At 37.2% G+C, this 19,022-nt stretch overlaps 4 protein-coding genes across 9 annotated transcripts in view; 2 read left to right on the top strand and 2 right to left on the bottom strand.

The window, feature by feature from the left end:
- Positions 1-44: 44 nt before the first annotated feature.
- On the bottom strand, positions 45-653 carry tag-209. Its single transcript, NM_063920.7, has 4 exons — positions 503-653; positions 393-458; positions 244-324; positions 45-193 (listed from the first exon to the last, which is right to left on the bottom strand). Exons 1-4 carry the CDS (start codon positions 573-575, stop codon positions 114-116), a joined length of 300 nt encoding a protein of 99 aa, NP_496321.1. The 5' UTR covers positions 576-653; the 3' UTR covers positions 45-113.
- A 39-nt stretch (positions 654-692) lies between these two features.
- Positions 693-2,513, bottom strand: cdl-1 (Histone RNA hairpin-binding protein). The gene is made up of 5 exons (NM_063919.8): positions 2,350-2,513; positions 2,156-2,290; positions 1,682-2,095; positions 1,327-1,632; positions 693-1,273 (listed from the first exon to the last, which is right to left on the bottom strand). The coding sequence occupies exons 1-5, from the start codon at positions 2,494-2,496 to the stop codon at positions 1,127-1,129; spliced, it is 1,149 nt and encodes a 382-aa protein (NP_496320.4). The 5' UTR covers positions 2,497-2,513; the 3' UTR covers positions 693-1,126.
- Positions 2,514-4,668: 2,155 nt separating this feature from the next.
- Positions 4,669-9,576, top strand: ect-2 (Protein ECT2). 2 transcript variants are annotated; one of them, NM_063918.5, is made up of 15 exons: positions 4,669-4,822; positions 4,886-5,071; positions 5,118-5,258; positions 5,311-5,364; positions 5,477-5,578; positions 5,631-5,846; positions 5,920-6,258; positions 6,641-7,146; positions 7,202-7,280; positions 7,329-7,454; positions 7,505-7,932; positions 7,981-8,032; positions 8,151-8,292; positions 8,355-8,484; positions 8,873-9,576. In NM_063918.5, exons 1-15 carry the CDS (start codon positions 4,700-4,702, stop codon positions 9,021-9,023), a joined length of 2,775 nt encoding a protein of 924 aa, NP_496319.1. In that variant the 5' UTR covers positions 4,669-4,699; the 3' UTR covers positions 9,024-9,576. The 2 variants fall into 2 exon arrangements, with proteins under 2 accessions (NP_496319.1, NP_496318.1); NM_063917.6 differs by having other exon boundaries at positions 4,672-4,822; positions 7,981-8,056.
- A 262-nt stretch (positions 9,577-9,838) lies between these two features.
- The window catches only part of mpz-1 (PDZ domain-containing protein), a gene marked incomplete at both ends in the record, with an annotated part of 39,492 nt that continues 30,308 nt past the window's right edge, over positions 9,839-19,022 (top strand). Inside the window, 6 exons of one of the 5 annotated variants that reach the window (NM_001377853.2) lie at positions 9,839-9,891; positions 15,118-15,167; positions 15,542-15,669; positions 16,003-16,048; positions 16,136-16,215; positions 16,797-16,906. In NM_001377853.2, the coding sequence (NP_001364655.1) occupies positions 9,839-9,891; positions 15,118-15,167; positions 15,542-15,669; positions 16,003-16,048; positions 16,136-16,215; positions 16,797-16,906 (467 nt within the window). Of the gene's footprint in view, positions 9,892-15,117; positions 15,168-15,541; positions 15,670-16,002; positions 16,049-16,135; positions 16,216-16,796; positions 16,907-19,022 lie in introns of those variants that run through there. The other 4 variants (NM_001026867.4, NM_001026868.5, NM_001377854.2 and 1 more) reach the window with 4 other exon arrangements.

Below are 19,022 nucleotides of genomic sequence, written 5' to 3'. Positions count from 1 at the left end.
ATTTAAGAATTCCTGTGCTATGTTGTAAAGCTATTTAATTTCAAATTTTGTTACGACTTGAAACCATTTATGGGCCATTAACAAATAATCAATAATTTTTCCAGCGCAAGTCCTTAATCAGTTGGCTGGGAACCGTTAGCAGCCATCGCCTGCTCGCGTTGGGTCTTGATGCTGTTGAACACGTTGGAGAACACTGGAAATTTCTTCTATTAGTGAAATTTCCACAAACATCTCAAATCTTACTTTCTCTAACATGAGCCACATTCTGTTGTCCCTCGTCTTGTGGGCTCACGTCGACAAGTTGGAGCTGTTGTTCTCCTTCGTCTGGAATTTTGAAGTTATTTAATTTTTTTTAGTTTTTCCCAGAATTAAGTCTAAAAATCTAAACCAACCAGCAAGCCCTGCAGATTCCTGGATCGGACCTCCGAGTGCAACCTTGTGATTGTCGGCTGGAAGACCTGAAATTTTTTGGGTCTCGCAACGAAAACCTATAGAATCTTACCGAAACCGGTCATATCCACGTTGGCACTGACAGAAACGGACAAAAGAGCGACGAAAGCGAGTAGTTTCAACATTTTTCTGGCAAATAACAAAAAAAAAAGACTTTATTTGAGTATCCACCGCCCCGAAAATTGAACTTGAAATCTGATCATAATCTCGTAAATCCTTTCAAATCGGTCATGGTTTTTTTTCAATTGAGGGGCATAGCACAAATTTATTCTCAATTTTCAATAAGTGCAATCATCGTTTTTTGGTGAATTATGGGTCTGAATAGATAGGATAGGTAGGGGTTATATGTTTGGAAATATATAGGAAATCAAATTATAATTCAATGAAATTCGTTTTTAACAACACAAGCAATTAGGAAGAGACGCGAAAAATGAAATGAGAAAGAAAGAGAGAAATTAGAAGGAGAAAATAGAACAGACTTTGAAATATGACAGGGGCCCATTATCCCAATCATCGTACTATTTCTATTACGGATCGATTGAACATTACTGATTAGAGTGAAAGAAAGAAAAAAGTTGAGGGGGTAGGAAAGATGTTGAGGGTGGAAAATTTTAAATTAGAAAATAGACGGGTTTTTTAAAACCAAAACAGGATTCAAGAAGGAAAATGAGTATCTTTAGTGCGACGACATCTTGGAGAAGTCAGTTGGAGCCGATGGATCCGTGTTGGTTGAAGCTTTCAGAGTGCTCTCATCCATTCCCATTTGTGAGTCCACATCGAACTTTCCGAGTAGGGAAGCCATTGAGTCAACTTCTGGTCGCATCTGAAAAAAGAATATTTTGCTTTAAAATAAGTTTAATAATTTTAAAAACATACAGTGACTGGAATGACAAGATCTCGGAGAACAGATCTGTTCTCAATCTCCTTATCGTTGTCACCGGCCTCACTCAATGCATCGGAATCTGAGTAACAGAAAGAAGTATTGACAGAATCTGATGGCTCCTCTCCACAATACTCGTACAAGCTTCTCTTCCATTTCTTGATTTGAGTATCCCAACTGCGGCGACTGAAGTTTATAAGCTTATTTGGGGTTCGTGGATGTTGTCCCTTGATGCGATCGCGAAGTGGCACCTCCGAAGTATATCGTTGATAGACAGCCTTTTCCTTGGCTCTGTCGATTTCCTGAAAACAAACAGAATAGTTTTAAAGCCACTAATGTCCAAATAATTACCCTTGAGCGTCTCTTCAATACAGCCTCATCAGTGCACCATCCGAGAGTCGGCTCTTCCCAATGATCCCTTCGTGACGGACTGCTCGCCACACTCGAACTATCGGATCCACCATTTGTGAACAGACGGCCTCGTGGTGCTTTACGATTCGATTTCCCAGTTTCTGGACGACGTTTTGAAGGTGATGCACCTTCATTAATGGTTGACGCATTTGACAAACATCTTTTACGGCTTATCGGGCCTGAAGAGGATTCCATAACGACAGTTTCTGTGTGCTCCTCGACGGTTGTGATGGTGTCTCCGTTACGTGTTCGGGATTTGCTTCTTTGTGAACGACGAGAAGACGTTGACTGGAACACTTCATTTGTCAGCTCAAGTGAACGAACGAATTTCGGCTTGTTTTGACTGTTCTGGGCCTGGAAAAAAATTAAAATATGCTAATGAGCATTTAATTTATAAAATGCGAAATCCTGTACCCTCTTTGGCTGTCCCTTTCTGCGAGATTCACTCTTGCAACGTCTTTCTTCTTCAAGTCTACTAGCAAGCTCATCGTCTTCCTCGGTAACTTCAGCCCACGATCTGTTCGAAAGGTCGGCGAAATCCTCGACCGACTGAAATATTTAATTTTCAAAATTTGAACATTTTTAAAATAAAAACAAGTAAAACTTACAAAGATATCACTCTGAAATTTGGCAGTCGCTTTGATCGGTGAGCCCCACGCCTTCTTACGTGGAGACGATCTTGTTCCTTTTGTTGGAGTCTTTTGTGCCATTTTTTTAGGCGTTGGTGGCGCCTGCTTACGAGGAGACGGAACCATTCGTGACTAGAGATGCCCTGGAAAAATGATAAATTAGAAAAAAGAGCTTCAAGATAACCAAAAAAAAGTATTATAAAACAGTATTGAAGTGCGATGACATGAAATGCGACGGCAAGAGATAAGAATTATTCACATTTCAAATGGAAACTCCCGCCTAGAGATGTCATACACCGTGACGCACTTTCACGTACCGTGGTAAGATTTTTGCGGGAAATTTAATTGCAGAATTCTATCAAGGAACAATTGATTAACAAATGATGGGAATCGGAGTTCAATTAAATATGTATCTGATGAAATCTTGTCTATGCAAGTTATATTCAGATGAGGAGATAAGGCTCGCAATTAAAAATTTAACAATAAGTGCAGAAGCGGATTTCAATCAATAAACAGTGCTCCTAATAGACAGAGGGGTTTGAACGTTCGCGCGCGCATAAAATGACTGGTATGGTACTAGCATCTCAAAGACAGACTAGGTGCAACAGCTGCCCATTTCCCGCCCAAAATGTTGGCACTGTGCCAAATCGCGATAGAGACTGTGCTTCCCGCAGAGTGTACAGATGGTGACAACGGTATGGGGTGACTAGGTGGTACTAAAGGGGGATGAAGAGAAAAGGAAGAAAAAGGAGGAAGAAATTGGCGCAACATTTCTAACGACTGGAGAGAGTGGTGACTAAAGAGTTCGAAATATATATTCTGGAAGATATGTTAATTAAATAAATAGATAAGGACCGCCGCAAATATGAAAAAAAAAACTTAATATTTATTAAAAATTCCCCGTCTTTGTCATGGATGATTGCAAAGGTTTGATTTAATTTTGGCTCCTAGTTAATTAATTTTCAAGATTAAAAAGTAGCTCGAAAAACTATTAAAATTACGAAAAAACTCTGCTACATTAACTGCATAATCTGTTGGCACACGTCTTCTCCTCCGAACAGATGTGTGCCATCACACGATTGTGACCCGCCCCCCCCCCCCCCCATAACCGTGTGCATTGTTAGATTCGCGCAACCTCTGATGACGTCATCGGCGCAGGTCGAGCTCTTAGCATTACTTTCTGTGTTTGGTTTATCTGTCGTTCACGAAGGGGAAGAGGTCATCAAGGTGGCGTGGGGTCTCAACAAAAATGAAGCGAACACACCACCTGTTCGGAATCCATAGAAATTATGAGAATAAAGAGACAAAGTTCGAAATTCGCAAAAATTCGATATTTAAGAATTTGGAGAACAGGAGTGAAACCGCGGAAAAATGTGAAAATCACAGTTAAATGTCGGAAAACTCGAGAAAATTGAGAAAAAGTTATAAAACAAAAGCTACTGTTTTGCAGAGTCTCCTTTGAATATTATTTAGAACAAGTTTCGTTTTTTTTCTCAGCTTGAAGCTCCTTATTTAATTTTCGACAGAAGCCTGAAGAATTTAGAAGTGAACTTTTTTTTCAAGTTTAAAACAATTATCTAGAGCACGGACATTTAATAAAAATAAAAATCCCTTGTGATCATCAAAAATCTATTTTCTGATTTTTAAAGCATACCGAACGGTGAGTTTTCACTCTTATGCCACTTTTTAGGGAATCAAGTTGAGAAAATATGTTTAATTTTTAAACTCATCAACTTTTAAAAAACAGGAAAAATACAATTTTGGGAATGAAAGAGAAATAAAAAAATTAGATAGAAAAACTGTTTCTAGTTTGAATCGGCTACCGTACCCTTTGCAATGAATCGCTGCAAGACCCTTGCCTTCTGAGCGAAAATGTTCCTTTAATGTTCACATTTTTGTTTCTTTTGGGATTTTTTATTTACGTTTTGTACAAATTCAGTCCATTTCAAAGCAATTTCTGAATGATTCATCAGTAATTTTGAATTGTTTGATTTTATAGATATCCTATTTATCAGCGCAATTAGAATTTCGTATTCAAATTAGTTTTCATTTATCAATTCAACTCAATCTTCAGTTTCATTTTTAAAAAATCGTTCTACTCGTTTAACGCCCATTTAATGCTAATTTTCTACACATATTCCCCCTTTCACAGCTAGCTGCGCATGCGCAAATCCGTGCATGTTTGCGTGAGTGTGTTCGCACCGAAACCGGCGCGAACAGCTGATTGTTTGAATCCAAAACCTGATTTTCGCAATGTTTTTCCAATTTCCCCTCATGAATCCCAATAAACATTTGATATTTCAGTGATAAAGCAAGATTGCGAGTTGAGATGGACGTCTCAATGTTGCAATCACCACAAAAACGAATAAAAACTATTCAAAAACTGGCTGTTTCGAAAAAAGATGTTCATGATTTTAAAGATATTTTCGAGATGCTTGAAGAGCAAAAAGAGGTTTGTTTTGAGTTATTAGAATTTCCGAATTAGCAAGATTAAATATTTAATGATAATTTACAGAAGCGAAATATAAATATTATTCAATACGACTCGTTGGATGACCTGAGTGGAGATTGGAGCGAGTACACATTCTTTTGTGGAAACTTTGATTCTGACCTCTTTCGAACACTAACAAAACATCAGGAAACGCAAGCACTCTTTATTATTGGGGCGTCCGTGTTGAAAAATAAGCTACTGAAAAATGAGGTAAACTCGGCGCAAGGTCTCATCCAGTTTCACTGAAAAATTGCAGGATTTGATGACGTTGCGAGCTGCCCGACCACTCTACTGCGAGCTTATGAAAGATGTAACAATGAAGTTAGCAGCAGAAGTACCAAATAAGCGAGAACTCGTTGACTTGGTTCATTATATGGGCGGTAGTGTGAGGAAAGATGTAAGTTACCTACGATCCTGAAAGCTATAAAAATACAATAATTGAATTTCAGACAGTATCACGAACAAATGTGTTCATCGCAGCGAAAGTTGAAGCCAAAGTTCAGGTGAGTGCTATATATTTCGGACTATTTCTTTGGAAAAGCCCTACATTTTTTCCAAATTTGTGGCTGCTATGACATTCAAGTATAAAACAATTGTATTCTCTCATTTTTTCAGTCAATTTCACTAGTCGGTGTGCCTACGATGCGAGCAGATTGGGTCACAGAATGCTGGAAACATCGTGATGACTCGTATTTTGATGTGATGGAACCATGTTTTGTAAAAAATTCTCTCTATAAAAGTCATTTTCTCATCGCTTGCCAATTTTCAGGTAGATAAGCATAGACTTGGCGTATTTGAAGGACTCAGCCTATTCTTCCACGGCTTCAAACAAACTGAGATAGATGACATGCTCAGAAGCTTGGAGAATACAGGTGGAAAACTTGCTCCGAGTCCCACGTTGGCTACTCATGTTGTGTATAATCCTGATAATGACGAAGTTGAGACATTAGCAGTGTCTTCTAATCAAGTTCACGTCACTAAAGAGGTAATTCAAAGGATTTAAAAATCAATTTTCAAAAAAAGAAAATTAAATTAAATATTCATTTCTCAATTTACAGTGGTTCTGGGTAAGCCTGCACCGTGGTTGCTGTGCTATAGAGGATAACTTTGCTCTTCCAACTGGCAAACTTCACAGAAAACCACTGGAAAGCAGTAGTGTCAGTAGCCCGATTGGAAAATCTCTTCGCTCCCAAAATTCGAGATCTTTGTCATCAATGCGTGACTGTAGTGTTGAAGGACCAACTTCGTTGAACATGACACCAGACTACATATACTCGAATGATGATGTGGAGAACTCGTGCAAATCGCCACGTCAACCATCGAAACGGCTCAGAGTTTGTATGGAGATGGTGGAGACGGAGAAGAACTACTTGTCACTGTTGAAGCTTGTTGTCAAGGTTGGATATTGACTTATCGCGAGGTGCAAGCGCGCTCCACGGCTAAACGAAATAGCTCCGCCCATTAACGTTGGGTCTCGTTAGGTTTTGGCAAGAAAAACAGAAGTTTCCAAGAACTTTTAGCGTTTTTGGTTGTGTCTTCTGTTGCTTCCATGATTTTTGTGTCGAAACTGAAACTATTCGTTTTTCAACTAAAACAATAGAAAACATTACAAAAAGTTTTTAAAAAATGCTTGTAAACATAACAACTTACCTCTTTTTTTTGGTGCCAATTCCTAACGATACCCAACGTTTGGGGGCGGATCGTTTTTCATTTTGCCTTGGAGCGCACTTGCACATTGATTTCAAAAGTCTCCATTTTCTGATATGAATATTTTTGCAGTTCAAAGAAGCTCTGGAATGTGAGATCTCACACAACGAGTTCATGTCAAGATCCGATGTCGCCATGATGTTTGGAAAGCTGGATCCGATTCTCGAACTTCACGAAAGGATTTTCGCCAGACTGACAGTAATGTCAAACGAAGCGAATACACTTTTGACGGTCGTAAATGGAAAAAAGAACGATGATAAGAATCTGGACTTTGCACAAGTGTGGATTGATGCAAAAGAAGAAATGAAGAAGGCATATCCTCAGTACATCAACTCTTATGACACAATCAAACGGTTATTCGATAAACAGGATCGAGAGAATTCTAAATTTCACACATTTTGCAAGGCAAAAGAGAGTAATCCAGAGTTTCATCGGCTCAAGTTGACGGATTTGATGGTGAAACCAGTGCAACGTCTTCCAAGTGTCATTCTTTTACTCAAAGAAATGGCAAAGAAATCCGATTCAAAGCTGAAGAACAATGCTGAAGAGGCCGCAAAAGCGATTGACGAAGTTTTGAAGTGTGTACTTTCAACATAATTAAATTTTATTTTTCTAAATTCATTTGTTTTTCAGAACCGCCAACAAAACTCGTGAAAAGAATGACAACTTCATTTCCCATCTGAGCAAGTTCACTGACATTGAAAATGTTCCAGTAAGCGCGGAAATTTGTTGAACAGATGTTAAAATAATTTTTTTACAGCCAATTTTGGTGGCTGCCAATCGAATGTTCATACGAGAGTTGGTCGTTTCTCCGATTGCAAGTACGTCGCCAGGTCTACAGCAGTTTGCGAAAATGAAATTATTTTTATTTCATGACGTGCTAATTGTAAGAGAGTCTTTAAATAATTATTTTGAATAATAATTCTGAAATTTCAGATCACGAAAATACGCAGCGAGAAGAATACAATGCAACGTCTAGCTCGTCACGCGTCGTTTGCCAGTTTACATTCGAGACAGCGTCGCCCCTACAGGTACATTGACCAGATACAGTTGAACACGATGCGTAGTGCATTCCGAATTCGTGCTCCCGACGAGATTGCGAAGTGTCTGGAGTTGCAGCAGCAGAACGGAAGCACAAAGCCAAATGTGTTTGTATGGTGCCTGATTCATCGTGACGAGCAAGGTGGTGACATTGACACAGTCTTCGAATCGAATGATGATGAAGAGGTTCGAGATTTTCTCGACGATATTCATGTGAAGATCTTGAGTGATTGTGGGAGATTCTTCTACTCGTCGGATCCATCAGATATGAATGAGATCAACGATGCGATGGTTTCGGATATGACAACTCGATACTTTAGAAAGTAGGCTTATTTCAGGTTTCAAGTCTTTAGAAAAAATCAAAATTTCAGTCTTTGCGGAGCGAAACCACAATATGGACACGGCAGTCAGATGAACATTACGGTCAGTGAACGATCTACACAAAACGTGAGAAATGAAGTTTGATACATGAGTGGAGAAATTAAAATTGTCCACAGTGTTACACCTAACTTGAATGCTTATATATAAACTTTTATTACAGGAATGGTCACACAATGAGTCGTTTATGCCACCACCACAGTCACAGAGTCGAATGCGACGAGCGTTCAGTAATGCTCAACTCACACTTGCCACCACGCTGGGCTTTGGCAGAAATCAGAGTCGAAATAACTTGGGACAAATTAGTGCGTTTTTAGAAAATTTATTTTTTTTTCTTCTGAAATTGTATTTGATTCACTAATTTCAGACGAGAACACGACATTTCTGCAGTCTCCCAGAGTTTCGTGTGATCCAGCAGCTCTCGCAAACATGACGTCAGTCGGCGGATTGCCTGGATGCCAAAGCGAATCTGAATCGACGCCAAAGCGAGGAATTCGGTACGTCAATGCACCCCACAGATTTATCGGAGACAACACGTTTTCGAGATCTGTCCGAAAAGTCAATTTGAAGATCTACGGTTTCAGGATGTGGCACCGTGTCAACTAGAAATACTCGTAGTTTTATCGAAGAAAAACTTAACAATGATGCTCCTTTGTTGTCACGTTTTTCTTCGAGAAAACCACGAAAATTTCTAATTGGCACGGTGCCAGATCCTGAAGCCGTAGATCTTCACATTGTAGATATTCTTTTAGTAGATCTTCTTTTAGTAGATCTTCTTTTCGGCCGGATCTTGAAGGCGTGTTGCCTCATTCATTGACCATATTTTCCCATGAGTTAATGCCAAATTGACACTCTACATCTAACATATCCTGTTAGTTATTTCAGTTCTCGCCTCACCTCGACAACGTTCCTCGGCGGCCGACACAACATACTCGGACGAAACACGTCGATGCGCCGTCAGGCTACCGGATTTGCTCATTCGGAAAAGGAACTACCTCGCTCAAAAACATCTTCATATCGTGTCACCGATATCTGAAACTCCCCGCACCCGTGTAACTGATAACTCGAATCTCTCCTCCGACTGATAAATAATTCGTTCTCACTCTTTTCCGAGCTTCATACCTCCAGATGCTCACCGGTGTATTTTGATGGTTTATTTCTTGCTTGCTCTCAGCTCCCTCCCTCTTACATTTTTCATGTTTTCACCCGTAGTTTTTCATTTCGTTTTTGTAATTACAACAACCGAAACTACCGTAATCACCATCCACAACTACGACCAGATCCTTTGTATCATACTGATTTACCATTTACCACAGGTGTATTTTTCCCCCCAAATCGTCATTATCATCTTCCTGTCCCCGAGGCTTGTGTGACCATTGCTCCTTGACTTTTATTATTTCCCCGAAATCACTTGTATGCCATTCTTATCCGATACCCCTTTCCCCTTTTATTCTCACCATTCATTTGAATGGTCATTCCCCCACAGTAACGTTACGATTACTTTTTTCTTTTTTTTTGAAAATTCAAATTTTATTCTTGTTAGAAAATGCGATAGGGGGTTCAAATGAAATTACACCCTACTTGTCTTTAAGTCTTTGAACTCTCTAAAAACAAAGAAACAAAGATGAGATTAGTGAGAAAAAGGAAACATGGGCGGAGCCTTATAGATGGCCCCTGGAGATTTCATATCTTGGAGCACATGCCGCTTGGCTTTTATTCATTCATTCCGAAACACGTCTTGGCCAGGATCCTGCATATTAGTATATTTTAAATTCAGATTTTTAAATTTTTTTTATCTTCTTAAAATTCGAGCTAATTAATTGTGATTCAGAATCTGGAATACATCATTGAATGATCGATGAGCCAGAGGATATAATAGCAGTTGAAGATGAAGCCGAAAGAAGGTAGGTCTGAAAAGAAAAAATGATTCGAAAGCGAGAAAAAAGATGTGCGTCTTTAATAAGTACAATAACCCGCAGATTCCCGTTATTTCGATAATTTCTCGGATTTTTCCACACATTCTTGCTAGAAAAATATTTTTTGTTCAGAAACAAAACTGAAACTTCTGGTAAAAGTGAATAAAATCGAAGAAAAATGGAAAACGCCGCAGCTGGGTTACTGTACAATTTAAAGGCGCGCACACTTTTCGCGCAGCCTCCAAATTTTATTGGGGAAAATCGCTAAAATTCGCAATTGGATAATAAGAGACTGTTTGAAAAACTTTCTCATACATTTTATCAGTTGATTTGGGGCACGATCGCGCTCCACTGCCAAATTAAAACGCCCCGCCCCTAAACGTTGGGTCTCGTTAGGAATTGGCGGCAAAACTAGAAATTCGAACATTTTCAGTCAATTTTCGCCAGTTTCGTTTTTAGGCTGTTTTTTTAAAATTATTTGTATGTTAAAATTGATGAAATAAAGCTGGTTATAAGTTTGGTTATAAAAAGCTGCGGCAAAAAAAGGGGGAAAATATATTTTAATAGAACGAAGGAAATGCAATGTCTCAATAATATAGTTAGACCCTTCATTTTGTACTCCATTTTTGGTGTCCCCCCGTCCAGAAGGAGACGTCTTCCTTTTCTTCTGCTTCTTCTTCTAATTATGCATCTCCTCTATACTTTTCCTCATCTTTTTTCTTCTTCGTTTTTTTCCTTGGTCCCATCTTTATTCCAATGTTTCTTTGTGTAGTACCACTACCATATGTTGTTCTTTTAATACACTTTCCCTCCTTTCTTGCCTCATTTTTCTTCATATTATAGACATGGTGCATCATGACTTGAAGCATCATGCACCCCCAAAAAAGAAAAAAAAGTAAACTAAGTCGAAAAAGTTTTCGAAAAAGCCCTTTTCCCTGATTCCTATACAAATAGCATTGTGCCAAGTGGACGTTGTTTGGTGGGAAAAAAGGTGCATAGAGAAGGGCGGGGGTCCCGGAGCCGGCTCAATGTTACATCCGTTTCGGAAGAGTTGAAGTAGACAAGGAGAAAGATGAATTTAAGGACTCTTGGGAACTACGCTAGAACACCTTTTCGCTTTTGTTTTCGGAAGTATAAAAAAAAACAGAAAAACTTAAAAAAAATAGAAACTTGATTTAAGCATAATGATTTTTCTGTACACAGAACTGTTATGGGGTTATTCAAGTAGTGTCGGAAAATTAAAAAGTGTAGAAAAATTACGTCACAACCTTATTCAAGTATATAAAAACATGTATTTAAATACATTTGTGACGTCACAAATGTATTTTAATACATTTTGCTACATTACTTGAATAACCCCATTACTCCAAAAATACGGTACCCGGTCTCGGAACGATAATTTTTTTGTTAATTTCAGACTGGTATGCGTCTTTAAAGTGTACTGTAGCCACAAACTTTTCTCATTGCAGATCGATTTTTTAACGCCTGTAACAATGTATATATGGGAAAGAAAAGTATTAAAAATCGATGAAAATTCCGCAGCAACAAATGTTCGAATTTACAGTACTTTTTAAAGGCGCATACCTTTTTGAATTTGAAAAAATTGTCGTGTCGAGACCAAGGACCGTATTATTGAGATAACAATCCGAACGCTTTGGCATCGGGGCTCCGGGAGCTTACCTGAAACCTTTCATCATCTGGAAGAAAACCTAAACTTTCCCGTTTTCCTTTCTGGAAGAACAATATTTCCGAACAGTTGCTTCATTGTTTATAGTTTTGGAAAATAATATTATAAGTTGCCGTATCTTTTTGTTTTCTTTCAACAAAAGATTCAATAGATTTGATTTAGGGTTGTCATACTATTTTCTACCATACGGTACCTACAGGCTTCACCCAAGTAATTAGAATTTTCGCATTCCTCTAAGCTTGGCTACATTTTTTTGTGAAGGCATTTTACAGGCGAGTGACGGGTGACATTCTGTCGCGCCTCAGTAGAACGCGAAGACGGGTGTTTCCACCTGAACCTTCTCACCCAATATGTAACTAACTTCTCAAAAACCAATCCTGGCTTCCACAGGACATCGATTCTCACCAGTTTCTCACCCGTATCAATCGGATAAATCTGGTCTTTTCTTCTTCTTCTTCTCAAGATGCTACTAGCCACCAACACAGAGCACGCCTACTCTTCCTCTCCGTCCGTCTACTCCGCGGCAGCTCCTCCGCCGCCAACTCCTTTTCTTTTCTTCATCTGCTACTTCTTCTTCTTCTTTTCGTCTTTCTGCTCCAACGCAAGACGATAGCTCAATTATCCACAAACACACACACACACATGGAGAGAAATACACACACACAAATGCATCACATTCGCACTCCGGGGAGGAATAGAAAAATAGACGTCGTGTACTTCCAGATTCTGGTTTTTTCTGATTTATGACAATTTTTTCCATTTCTGTCGTACAGTATTTTGTTTAACATTTTTTAAAAATATCTATATGCTGTCAGCACTTTTCATTCCGCCTCCAAGTTTAATAATTCCCCAAAGAACTTTTATCAATTATCCCTAGAAATTTGTTCTCTACAACTAATGTCGGCGTAACAGTCATGCGTAGGCGTTTTCGGCGTGAGGCAGGCAGAGGTCACCTTCAGGTTTGCCCTAATTTTGGATTTTTTGGCCTATTTTTCGAATTGCTTTTTTCCAACAAATGGATAGTTTTCAAAATGTGAATTTTAAGTAAAGATTTTTTTGAAAAAAAAAGAAGCTGGTCGCCTCGATGATTTGAGACCTTGGATAATCAGCTCGAAACTGGTAGATTATGTTTCGATATGAGTTCGGTTATGGATGGTTACTGTACACTATTGCTGGAAAACCGGACGTACACTTTACGTACACCAAAATCATGCCAGTCTTACTGTACACATTTTCAATATTCCAGAACATTTTTTTCTTAAAATGCACACAATTCTACTGAAACTTCTTGGAAGACGAACCTTCCATCCATCATGCCCAAGTGTTTATTCTTCCATTTTTCGACCTCCTCATCTTCCATCTTCTCCGCCTTCATTCCTTCGTTTTTTTTCACATTTCCACTTTTTTTCTTCATATTTCATTTTTCGTCTTTTCTTCCTAATCCTCGTTTTTCTTTCATTTTTCAATGTCCCTTTCCCTTATTTATTGTTTCCAATATTTCCAACAACAGCTCCATTGGACATTTCAAATTTCAAATGTCCGCCCGTTCATTTCTCACTCAACCTTTCCGGCCGTAGGAAAAATAAAGATGAAACTGGACATGCAATTCGTAGTTTTCTTTCGTTTTATTGATGTCTGGACATGTTCGGTTTCTTTTTGGAGAACCTTTTGAAATATCATTTTTTGGAAAAAAAATTCAAAAAATAGTAGCACCAATATTTTAACACCATATTGCTCGAAATATTCGAAATATTATAAACTCTCATTTTCAAATTTTCTTCTTGGTGCTCTTACGATGCTCTATCAAATGTCTGCCGTCTCTCCCAATCAAACAATATTTCCATCTATCAAATGCTGGTCATTGACAACGATTGAAAGATTCAATGAGCTTCAGCTTCTTCTTTCAATGTTATCTTTTCAAATTGATTTTTCTCAGGCGTTTCAATTTTTTCCAAATTCGTGCCTACATTTTCTAATCAAAACTCACAAAAGCATCGAAAATAGGCGGTAGGCAGTCACATAGGTAGGCAGGCATAAAGTAGGTACAAATTGGAGATTGAGACTACGTGACTAGACCCGGATCAACTAAGAATTTTATTTTTAACCTGGTTTCCGCCTCAAAGTGCTCCTCGGAGCAATGAATCGGGTTTTGTGTTCTCATACTTTACACATTGGCGGATCACTTTTAAATTTGTTTGTAACTTTTTTTTGAGGAACCGGAAATTTCCGAAATTTCTTTTTTTTAAATAGCCACAATTATCTTCTGTACTTACAGAGTTAAGCCAAAAATTAACTTTTGATAATTTTTAAGTAAACATTAATTTTTGGATATTTTCCTTTGAGTTCCTTTTTTGGCCCGAATATGCAATATATAACAAAGAAAATCTAAGAAAATTAGATTGCAAAACTTCATAAAATGCGGAAATTGAGTGGGCCAAAGTTTGGAATTTCTAGCATTGGAGACAAAGCATTGGAGACAAATATTCCAGAGCGAATTTTCAGCTAGATAAGTCTTTTTTTCAGTAATTTTTGATTAATGAAACTCAATAAAAAAATGGTCCAGCTGAAAGTTCTCCCCAAAAATTTTCTCACCGATTCTAAATTTTTCAAATTAAGCCCCGCCAATTTTTGTTTTTTTTTAATTCGAGCTTCTGGAGCCAAAGCTACCTATCAAACTTTGACTCTAATTCTTAATCTTCAATTATCAATCTTGAACATGTACCAACCGAGACATGACTGTCACAACAAATCGTGGGACTTCTCCCCTCTGTGAAAGCATGTGGTTCACCGGGAGCACACACAGGGGCTCTTCAACCCTCTAAATCTATTGTTTTTGTGAATTGTGTGTGTGTATGTGTGTGTGTGTAACAAATATCTTTCTGAGATGGCCCCGCGGGCTCCAAGGAGCCAACGAGAGCCCAATGATCTTGGCTCTGATTTTTTTTGGAACATAGTTTAATTTTGGGGTAAAAATAAAAAGAAACGTGTAATTTTAATTGTTTCACTTCTCTGACTGTTTAAATAAATTTCTCCTACCTCTCACACTTATGCTTTTAAGTTGAGTAGCTTTTTAGAAGTTTTAATTTCTGAAAAATTGACAAACATTCGGAATTGTTTCGTAATAGGTAAATTAAATTGCCATATTACAAATATGCCAATTCATGGTTTTTACATTTTCAAAAAATTAAACAGTTTGGCCATCAAAAATTATTGGCCTCCTCTGTCCATAAGAATACACCTTTATTTTTTTTTTTTGCTGTGCAACAAACTCGTATATTCACAATTTTATGTTTTTTTTTGCTTAAAGGCACAAAATTATTTATTTTGATTGGTCTAGCCGCAAAAATTTATGGTAGCGACCATTTTTATATTCAAAATAAAATCTTTAAAAAACGAAAATCTTGCAAAAATCAAGAAAATTTGATAAAAGACAACCCATATTAAGATATCCGTTTTTGAAAATCACGATATACGCTTTTAAAAAAAATCTTCTCCAATTTCATTTTAAATAAATAACTAAATTTCAGGTGCTCAACAGGCAGCACGCGAGGCCTATGGCCGATGCCGTTACAATCCGGTAAGTTTAAAAACTTTTTTGAAAATTGGCAAAAATATGAAATTATTTAAGTTTAAATACCTATTGTGCGGCCCTGTGCACACTAGAATTTTTATCTATATAATTTCATTTATGGGGCCTATCTGCCGGTATAGTGCGACCTACATTTTTCCCGCTTGCGCTGTAAATGTAAATGAGAGCCATTCTAGTCCCAAAGCCTAGCGGTTGCTCAGTGGTCCTCTTGCAATTGTGAGGACACAACAATACCATTTCAGATAGTCTTGAAATTCATAGCTCCCTAAACCAATTTTTTAAAGATGGTATAAAGTTTCAAAAAAGCAGACAAAATAATTAAATACAATTTAAAGCATCAATTAATCATATAAAAATTTCAGAGGAAGAACGGATACGTGAAGTGCTGCGTGAATTGAAATCAAGAAAAGAAGGCGGTGACGTCAAAGAGGATATCGAGAGAATCGAGAGAATCCTCAAAGATCCACTTTTTAAACAACTATCCCATCAGGTTAGTTGTTCCTCCCGGCTTCCTTCATGTTCTTGTGTCTTTAGAAACAGCTGTTTATGTTAGAAACAAGCTTAGTTAGCTTATGTAAACTTTTTTTAGTAAAAAAGAAAAATAAATATATGTTTCATTTTTCGTCGGGTTTGGACTGGTGATCTTAAAAATTATGCTTAATTTCTTTAAAATTTTGTGAAAATCCGGTTGTATAGTTTAGCAAAGTTTAAGAAAAAGATGTAAAGTTAGGAAAATTATAATTTTATTTTGAAATACTCGGAACAGCTCAATTTGCTAAAAAAAAACTAAAAAAAACCTTTAATTCTTTTTCATTTTTTGCAGCCAACATCTTCTCCGGAAACCTTCAAATCAGATAATCGTAGGAATAGTGAGTTTTTTTATCGTTAAACTAAAAAATGACGACTCATTTCCGCCAGTAACTCATTCCATTTTATTTTGTTCGGAATATTTTTAGGCGCTGCAGAGAAACGAGTTGTAGAGATCAGCAAACGGATCGAGAGTAGTGAAATTCGGAAGAATCTCAAACAAAATCAAGTGAGTTTTTTATTTGTGATAAGTTTATAAAAATTTAATTTTTTTCAAGATGGAAAAAAAAATCTTGTAAAACTGGTGCAAAAATTTTTGTGAACTTTAAAATTGAAAAGAATTTCTTGAAAGTTTTAATTTTGTAATTGCTTTGATATTTCCAAATGTTTTTTTTTTCAAAATTAAAGACATCTTATAATTTAAATTTATTTTTAGATTTAAAGTTAAAAATAGACTTTCGTTTTTAACTGTCATATTTTCTCGAAGTCGACCAAAAAAAAAATACGTTTTAGTTTTTTGGTAAATTCCAAATTTACAAAAATTCACACTTTTTGAGAAATTTCGTGGAATGCAGCAGATTTGAACTCCTAATACAATTAATTAAAATATAATCAAAGTAAAAAATCATACATTTTTTGGCCGAACTCCAAAATGACACTTACCCAAAACTTTGTGCAAAAATTTACAAGTTTAAGCATTACCAGATAACTTTTTAAACACATGTACATTAAAAAATATTTTGCTTCTAGCTAATTTAGGATTTTCACAACTCAGAAAAACCGATAACTCACGTTCCAAATTTTTTGCAGAAGCTTCTGTTCATCTACGTGGATGCAAAACTCGTCGATCCGGTTGTTCTAGAGACAAAAGAAAAATCATCTCGTCTGCTGGTTGTCGGTCCAAAAGACGTCAAGAATCGGTGAGTATTATTTCTTTGAAAGATGACTGCTACTGCTTCTTGATAGCAACACATCATCAATTTGTCGACGGGAGGAAGAAGACGGGCACCGAGACTTCGTGAGCATGTGCAATAAAAACTCATCGTGTATGGGGGGAAACACGGGGCTCGCCCGCGCGCCGAGACAAAAGAAATGCAGGAGGAATCTGCTGGACAGAAAGCGAGACGCCTTGTCATTGAATGCAAAAAACGAGTAGAAGCAGCAACAGAAGCGGTCTTCGTCTCAATTTCGGTTTTTTCTGCTTCTTCTTTTCTCGATTTTCAACTATTCATTCGGTGTTCCGCATACGCTAATTGCCCAAAACGTATTATTTAATACCGGCTCACGGAGTCCGTTTTTCTGACTTTTCAAAGTCTAAAATGTCCTTGATGGCCTTTTGGATCCAAAATTCAAATTTCCTACCTGCCAAAATTCAAATAAATTATTTAAAGGATAAAACCATCAGTTGGTTAACTTTCAAAATTATCAGTGGAGAAAACTGAATACTCGCCACTTTTTTGAATGCAAAATAAAAAGTTTCCAATTTTTTTGGAAACTGTGATATTTGGAAATTTGATTTGTTTCGGAAAATGCCACCTTTCTGTAAACATTGAAGAAAGGATACCAGTTTTTTAATTTGAATACTTTGTATTTTCCAGACGCGAAATTTTACGGTTCTTGCCCCAAAAATTCGGTACCCGTCTCGACACGACAATTTTTTGTTGAATTAAAAAAGTACGCACCTGTAAAGAGTACTGTAATTTCCAACTCTAATTTTTCACAGCTTTTCATACGATTTGTTGAAAGCGTTTTTGTTGTGTTTTTGTATTTTTATTTGAGTTTTAAAATAATTAAATAAATATTTATCTGAAAACCTCTAAAATTAAAAAAAAAAGTTAATTCCGCAAAAACGAATATTCAAAATTACAGTACTTTTTAAAGGCTCGCAATTGTTTGAATTTTACAAAAAAATTGTCGTAATAAGACCGGCAACAGTACTGTTGGCACAAAAATCGCAAAATTTCGCGTCTGAGCAATACAAAAAAAACACATTTTGTTTTAAACTTTTTGAAATCTCATTCGAAAAATCGCCATTGTTCAGTTGTCATAACGCATAATTTTGAAGTCTACAATGGTTTAGTTTTTTTTTCTGGAAAAAACTAAAATTCCAGTATGTTTTCATTTATATTTAATCATTATAGTAGGGTTTTAAATCTGCGGCGTTTTTCTAAATTCTTCAGAAATCTCACATTTTTTTGGAAGGATTTACAATTTACCTAAACTTTTTCCAAAGAAATACAAAACTTGAAAGATTTTACTTTGAATGATTTTACCATGAAATTTGGTTTTTGTGGGTTATAAATGTATTTTGTGAAATGTCCCCACAAGGGCAATGTCAAAACTTCAAGTTCAAAATTTATCTTTTGTCAAGTCATCTAATCACCCCCTTAAAGTATCTATAAAGTTAACACCCAACTTGCAAAGAAACTAGAGCAAAAAGAGACAGAGAGAGTAAAAGTTTATTGAGTTTTCGTCGGAGGTCTTTCTGCTCCCCCGCCATTCTTGGAATACTGAACTCGATTATTAATGAAGTGACAGGGTGCCGTCCCTTCTTCATCAAATCTTCTTCTTCGTGATTCCTACTTTAGTCATTTTTCGGAGGCCGCGGCGTTTCCATTTTCCTTATTCTCAGACACTAATAGTGCTGCTCTCAGTGCTAGAAGAAGCATGTCTCCCTCCTCCTCTTTCCTCGGCGCCGTCGTCGTTTTCTCCATGCTCCGGGAAAATTGGTGTTGGTGTTAGTTAGAGCAATGAGCCGGCAAACGAGTTGTTGAAGAGATAGGCGCCTGGAGAGAAGAATTAGAGACGATGCGATGCGATAGAGAGATAGAATAGGGGTACAAGGTTCTCTTGTCTTGGTGTCCACTTTATGTTTTACTAATCGTTTTTGGGTTATGATCTGAAATACAGTTTGATCTTTAGAAGACACCAAGTTTGTCAAACCCCTCGCCAGCCCTCCTAGCGTAATTTTTTCGGATGCGTTCGCCGGGCAACAATTCTACTAAATGGTCTGTTGCACCATGTTTTTCTAGCATT

Source organism: Caenorhabditis elegans, chromosome II (assembly GCF_000002985.6).
Source record: "Caenorhabditis elegans chromosome II".
NCBI classification, from domain to species: Eukaryota; Metazoa; Nematoda; class Chromadorea; order Rhabditida; family Rhabditidae; genus Caenorhabditis; species Caenorhabditis elegans.
The sequence above is the reverse complement of the archived record's forward strand: the minus strand, read 5'-3'. Positions and strand labels throughout refer to the sequence as shown.

What these genes read in the sequence shown, in the direction of transcription:
- cdl-1 (NM_063919.8), bottom strand. Translation starts at nt 2,496, where the DNA reads ATGGTTCCGTCTCCTCGTAAGCAGGCGCCACCAACGCCTAAAAAAATG. An exon ending in AATTTCAGAGTGATATCTTT is followed by an intron (nt 2,291 to 2,349) that starts GTAAGTTTTACT and finishes TAAATATTTCAG; the next exon opens with TCGGTCGAGGATTTCGCCGA. An exon ending in ATCTTGTCATTCCAGTCACT is followed by an intron (nt 1,274 to 1,326) that starts GTATGTTTTTAA and finishes TTCTTTTTTCAG; the next exon opens with ATGCGACCAGAAGTTGACTC.
- ect-2 (NM_063917.6), top strand. Translation starts at nt 4,700, where the DNA reads ATGGACGTCTCAATGTTGCAATCACCACAAAAACGAATAAAAACTATT. An exon ending in GCGGTAGTGTGAGGAAAGAT is followed by an intron (nt 5,259 to 5,310) that starts GTAAGTTACCTA and finishes ATTGAATTTCAG; the next exon opens with ACAGTATCACGAACAAATGT. An exon ending in AAATAACTTGGGACAAATTA is followed by an intron (nt 8,293 to 8,354) that starts GTGCGTTTTTAG and finishes CACTAATTTCAG; the next exon opens with ACGAGAACACGACATTTCTG.
- tag-209 (NM_063920.7), bottom strand. Translation starts at nt 575, where the DNA reads ATGTTGAAACTACTCGCTTTCGTCGCTCTTTTGTCCGTTTCTGTCAGT. An exon ending in CGTGGATATGACCGGTTTCG is followed by an intron (nt 459 to 502) that starts GTAAGATTCTAT and finishes AAAAAATTTCAG; the next exon opens with GTCTTCCAGCCGACAATCAC. An exon ending in TGTGGCTCATGTTAGAGAAA is followed by an intron (nt 194 to 243) that starts GTAAGATTTGAG and finishes AGAAATTTCCAG; the next exon opens with TGTTCTCCAACGTGTTCAAC.